Raw genomic sequence first — 6568 nt, 5'->3', positions numbered from 1 at the left:
TGGCTGCTAAAATTTTTATTTGAACATTACTAATCAACAATCATTGACAATAAACTAAATCAAAATTGACCTTTTTAATTAGTTTGAGTATGTTTTATTAAATGAAGTAGAAGCTTGTTGTGACAACAACTTATACCAAGGACAATTTTATAAATGCTCGAAAATAGTTTATAACATGATATTGCTGATGAATAAACTGAATTTTTTTGTTTGGTATACAATAACATATGACAATAAAAACATAGAGTTGCAACGAGGATGAAGTTCAAATTTGCTGAAATTTTTGAAATCTTATTAACTGTCGCGTCACCAGTCGTCGCTCCTTCTCCTGATTTTAATTTGAGCAGAAATCAGGAAGTCGTACTTGTCGAAGGTGTACCAGTTGAACCCGTTGTCAGGGGTGAAGTAGTCCGAATCGGACTCCATGTAGACACCGTTGAGCGCCGAATGCGTGCACCTGTTGTACCACCAGCCCCCCATACCATGACGACCTGTTCCGTTTTGAAGTTGCCTTTTCTATTTAACTCGTTATAGTTTTGGACATTAAGCTTTTTTAGTTTTTAGGTTTAGTCGGTTTGAGTAATACTTATTGTACCTTTGACACGTGTCTGAATCCATTGTTTAGAAATAATTTTATCGTAAATGTTTTAATTAAAATTTGTAAACTAATAAGGTGTTTTAATTGGTTTCTAAATTGAAACATATTTAAAACTTTCATAAATTTAATATAAAACGAACAAAGTGTCTCTAAAACTTTTTGAAAGCATTTATTAGTAAGTTTTTTTTTATTAGTTTTTAGAATTAATAAAATAAAAAACAGCAAAAATTTGGCTGGGTCACCTTTGTAGTCGATGTGCTAGATTTATAACCTCTAGTAACGCATGTTTTTGAAAATAATTAAAAGCAATCTTTGAAAGCAAAACTTTAATAATTTTTATTTTAATAAGCACTATTGTAATCTAATAATCAAATTAAGGGCACATTCCAAAAATGTGTTATTAAAAAAACCAACCCTGTTTTATTTTTATAATAAAATTTCCAGCTAAAAAACACGCCAGCGGTTTCTGTTCGCTGGATCCGGAGCATCATAAAGCTTTTTTTTTTACTTTAATTGCAAATTGAACTGATGGTATACTATCAAAATCCACCCGCGATCAAAATCCACCCGATCAAAATCCACCCGCGTTCAAAATCCACCCATTTTTTATTTATTAATTTAATTATTAATTTATTTAATATATTTATTTTTAATTTGTTTTTCACTATCACTATTACCCTTAACCCTCGATCAGTTAGCGGTTCTCGAATTTGACTAGGTTGGTTATGATCGGGGGTGGATTTTGAACGCGGGTGGATTTTGATCGCGGTCGGATTTTGAACGCGTCCCGAGCTGATTACCATGAACTTCTCATATCGACAAACACGAACCTACGCAGCTCCCCGATGGGAGGTTGTCGTGATTCTGGTCGAAGGTGGAAAATTTCATGCCCTGAGCCGAAGGTTCACTGTTCACTTTCGGTACCCGTTCCAATTCGTAACTGTCAGACATATAGGACCAAACTCGTTTTCTTTCCTTCCCCTTTAAAGCGTCTCCTAATAAAAGTTGTTTTTGATTTCACTAGCAGAACTTGATTATCAATTATAGCAGGGAGTAAAAACTAAATTAGAATGGTAACGTATTTTACAGGTATATGACATTTTCTTTGTTATCAAGCAATATTTTTGAAAGAGAATATTTTAGTTTACTATTGAAATTAAAAAAAAAAGAAAATTAATTAAGCGAATATCGCAAAACATCACGAGTGAAACTATTATTAACTTATTCTGAAATACTTTTTAAATTAATGACGCAACATAGGTAAAACAATTAAAACTTTGATATAAAGCTACAGTATAAAAACTGTTTAGATACGAACATGTATAAATTGTGGTGATGGTAAACTAATTTCAACATAAGTCGATGTTATGATCAAATAGTTTTATAAAACCTCTTAACAACAAATAATTCCAACATATTTTAGACTTATTGTTTGCAAAAAATGTTTTAGTGATTAGAAATAACTGTAACTAAATCCAGAAGAAATAAAAAACTTTTCAAGCCACTTAACTTTATTACCGGACTAATAACATTCTACAACTTCCGATTGTCAAAATTGCTTGCAGACGTAGTTTATATTTGTTAGTAAAATAACAGTTTATATAAAAACATTTTAAATATTTTTTTATTTCAATTATAAAACAACCTGCGTCTCCACTGTAGTTTCCGAAAGTCAAGGGAAATTTTTCTTCTTCTGAGCCTAAGTAAAACTCTCTGCAATATAAAACTGTTTAAGTAGAGTTGAAACAATTTATTATTTAGTTGTTTTATTTCAAAATTTGTAAAGTTGTGTAGTTTCTTCGATACTTTATAAGCAGTTTTAGAAATAATTTTAAAAAATAAGTAAAAAACAAGTATACATGTATTAACCCATACTCAGCATATCCATATTTGTTTTTACCATTCAAATCGAAGCGAACAGTGTAGTCCTTTGTTTTTAATAACTCGTACATTCTTCTTAATCCTTTAAATTTTATTACGTTTAGAAAAAAAACAATGGTCTGTTGTTAGTAGCTTTTGAAATAATTTTAAATAAACTTTTCGAATAACATACTATTTTGAGAGTAAACTATAAAAAAATGAATTTTTAACTTAAATGTTTATAAGTTTTAAATACAATTATCTTTTTTACTTAGCTATTTTTACTAGGTGTCCTGATTTTTTGTTAAAAAAGTACAAATACTTAAAAAAAGTATTAACCCATCCAAAAACTGCCGTGTTTATCACCAAAACCTTCTAAATATTCATCCCATCTTTTAGCGAAGTTAACACCATCAGGCAATCTACGTTGAATTACCTTGAGGATAATATTTACGTTATTGTTTTGTAACAACAGTTATGAAATAGAAATAATTGCTTTGTTTCAGCTATCTGATATTTAAGCTTGAACTCTTGGACGATAACAAAAAGTTTATGCTTAAACAAACAAAATATTAATATTATTTTATTTATAACTTCACAACTTGCTCTAACGACGCTCTACTAGTTAGTCAACAGTTACAAGTTATTAAAAAAAACAAAATATATTACAAAACTTACTTCTTTAAACACAATTGTAAGTTTTATAAAGCTTATGTTTTAACATTAAAAATTGTATAGTGTACAAATCGAACATTATTATCGTTATACAAGGTGATTTCAAACTTCGTATTCATTTTGAGTAGAATAAAAAAGTATTAAGCTCTTAAGATAACAAAGCTGCTGATGAAAGTGTGATATTGTGTTACTTTGTTGTAATAAATACTTGCATTATTCATTGTTTAAACGTTCTGCTCAACAGAGTATTTAGAGTTGATAAGGTTGAATGCATGAGCCAGACAACAAACGGCCATATTTGTACAATGACGAAATGTTTCAAACTAAATGCTGATGCAACTAAACATCAAAACATGATGAGGAAGTTTCATGTAAGCAGTTAGTTAGTTTGGTGTGCAGCTTGAAGCAACGACATATCTTGAACTTTTTTGTGAATGCTTATTGTAAGTATTGTTTTTTTTTTAAAGTGAATATTTCAACTGGTGTTTAATTGTTTAAATATTTAAGCCAGGTTTATAGTTTAATAGTTTATTAAACCTTTAACAGTTTCTTGTTTACTAAAAGTTGTGTTTAATTTCTAGTTTATTGTTTTAAGTCTTTTGAAATAGATTTTTTCAAAATTATATTTTTTATATTGTTTATATTTTTTAAAGTGTTTATCATAGTAATTTATATTTTGAATCTTTTGTTTGTATTGTTTTGTGGTTCTTTATATAATAGATTCATCACTCCAAATTGTCTTGTCTGATTATATTAAGTAGTCTCAATATAACTTAGTATTTATTAGATAGTAATTGAATAAGGTAGGACTTAATTATGATGGGTAGTACTAATAAGTTAAGTATACCACAATCCAATGCTACATTGTGAAACTTTGATTGTGTTTTTTAAATTTTTCCTAAATTAACATTTCAACAACAGGTGTATAAAAGGCAAATTACTTCTTACACTTTAAATTGAGCTATAACGATTTTTATTTTATTAAAATTCTTATATAAGTAGAATTTAACAAATTTTAAAACTGAAAGTAGCAGAAATACTTACAATCCATCCATTTGTATCGTTCATGTCACAAAAAACTTCTATTTCTTTCGAAATGTTATCAAAAGGCTTTATTTTGTAGATTCCGCTTACTGCGGACGGGTCTTTTCTTTTTAACTGGTCGCAGTTTCTTACTAAAGAAACAAATATAGTTTACACAGATGAACAAACAGTTACGGGAGTAAACTTAACTTAGGTAATATTTATCACAAAGTATAACTCAACGAAGTTAATAAGAGTTTATAATAAAATAAAAGAATTGTTTGAAAACTGTCGGTTATTACGCACATAAACTTCTTTACAACATTAGGTACTAAACCTCCTTCAATGCAGACAAACGGGTCTTCCTCAAAGCTTGGACTTATTGAGCCATCCACGCATGTTCTAACTTGTGGTCCAGACTTGAAGTAGTTGTCGTCACAAGAAAGTTTGAATGATTCACCGTGGTTGATGACCTTATCGTTCACAGAAAGGTCTGATTTTCCATTTTGTATTTTGACCGAGTCCACTTTACATGGGCGACCTTGTAAAGATTTATTTCTTTTACAAAATCCTGCCTGCGTTTGAATTATTTGAAAGAAAACTGTTTTCACGTCTGTATTTACAAGGAAACATTTTTGTAGATTCAATTATTGTACTTAAACTTAGAATTAAAGTGTATGTATCGAAACAATGAGCTGCACGCAAATCTACTCAAATTCGGGTAGTTCAAGTTCCGACAACTTTAATTCTTAAAAGAAATATTTTAGAGGTCATATCTCTCAAAGTAATACGTATTTTCTTTTAAAGCGGTTGTAACTTTATTAAATGTCTAAAAAAATATTTTTTTAATATTTTCTAAGACATGGCTAAAACAAGTTGTAATTTTTGTAATTTTTAGAACTATCTTTTAATATATACTTTTTAAGGTTTCTTTTTACCATCATAATCTTGATAATAAGAGCCATAACTGCTTTTTAATGCTTTTTGAAAATACAGTATTCTTTTAGAACTAGACTCTTGAAAATTTTTTAAGAACTTGAATTTTCCGAACTTGAACTGTCATGTAACATAATCAATGATAGTAAATTGTAACAAAAAAGATACTTCAATGATAAAAAATATTTTGTTTATATTTCACAGTTTGATAATTGTTAACAACATTCACACACTCAAAACCTTAATAAAACTTTTTCAAGCTTACTATTTGGTTTTGCTTTAATTTAATTTTAAAAAAACTTTTACAATTTAAAAACGACCTCCCATAAATCGGTAGGCGAGGTTTCTCAACGCCTCGTGATCCGACTTCAACTTCTCGTACTTTGCTTTCAGCTGCTGAGTCTTGTTCTTGATAGCTGCAAGATCCTGTTCGATCGTTTTCCGTCTCTTGTTTATTCTTCTTATCTCCTTCATGCTGCACCCGGGTCCGGGTTCGCCTTTGCTGCCCTTTGCTCCGTTTTCACCTTTGGAATGTTTTTTTTTTTAATACTTGTTGCAAGTAGTTCATAAGGTTTAAGAAATTTAGCACCTTATTTATTTTTATTCATGGCAAGCCACTGCAGATCTTATTTTACTTTATAAAATCATGAAAAACTAAACACAGCTCATTAAAGTTTTTTTTTACAAAAAGATGAACCTGGTAACCCGTCGACACCGGGATTCCCATCGTTTCCAGGGCTACCAGTTAGACCGGGCTCTCCCTCCTTTCCAGGCTCCCCTTTTGTCCCTTTGAAACTTTCACCCATGTCGCCCTTTTCGCCCTTCATCCCAGGCAACCCTGCTTGTCCAGTGGGGCCCGTCGGAAGGGTCAGTACTGAGTTGCCATCGCAACTGAGAACCTGCGCTTGCTTCAGCACACATTCTTTGTCTTTAGCGTAAAGCTGTTCGCGTGGAACTTGGCTGGCAGCGGCCGATATCAAGAATAACAACACAAATATTTTCACAAACATTTTCTGTTTTCAAGGTATTTATAAAAATGCAAAAAAGCTTCAGTACTAGTAAAATTCTAATATAATGTTATACTTTTATTGAAGGTAAATTTTATCATTTTGTCAAAAATGTTTAAATGTTAAACTTTTAAAAACTTTTTTTATTATTTTCAGCTTAAGTGTTTGCTAAAACGAAACCTTTATTTACATTTTTATACTAAAGTATTGTGATTCAGATTTTAATGAAGACATTTTATCAACATTTCAATAAATTAGATTTTTTTTACTTAAACCACTCGAAGCTTAAAAATAAATATACTAAAAACTGACAATCTTATACGTACAAACAAAAAATAAACAAGTACTAATACAAATGTTGTTTAGTATGTTTAGTATTTTCAATAACATTTTAATAAACTAAGCAATAATTTGAGGCTAAAACTTTAAGTTTGCCTGAAGTATAAATTTAGTTTTATATTTTGCTTAA

General features: G+C 29.8%; 1 protein-coding gene across 1 annotated transcript; it reads right to left on the bottom strand.

Annotated features, from left to right (window-relative positions):
- Positions 1 to 233: 233 nt before the first annotated feature.
- Positions 234 to 6102, bottom strand: LOC145847313 (fibroleukin-like). The gene is made up of 9 exons (XM_082953565.1): positions 5790 to 6102; positions 5413 to 5616; positions 4494 to 4697; positions 4178 to 4308; positions 2798 to 2894; positions 2474 to 2561; positions 2244 to 2311; positions 1429 to 1593; positions 234 to 491 (listed from the first exon to the last, which is right to left on the bottom strand). The coding sequence occupies exons 1-9, from the start codon at positions 6100 to 6102 to the stop codon at positions 307 to 309; spliced, it is 1455 nt and encodes a 484-aa protein (XP_082809691.1). The 3' UTR covers positions 234 to 306.
- Positions 6103 to 6568: the final 466 nt, after the last annotated feature.

The sequence above is a fragment of the Thalia democratica genome, unplaced genomic scaffold (genome assembly GCF_965202585.1).
Source record: "Thalia democratica unplaced genomic scaffold, ktThaDemo2.hap1.1 HAP1_SCAFFOLD_880, whole genome shotgun sequence".
Taxonomy (NCBI): domain Eukaryota; kingdom Metazoa; phylum Chordata; class Thaliacea; order Salpida; family Salpidae; genus Thalia; species Thalia democratica.
This window is presented reverse-complemented; position numbering and strand designations above follow the sequence as displayed.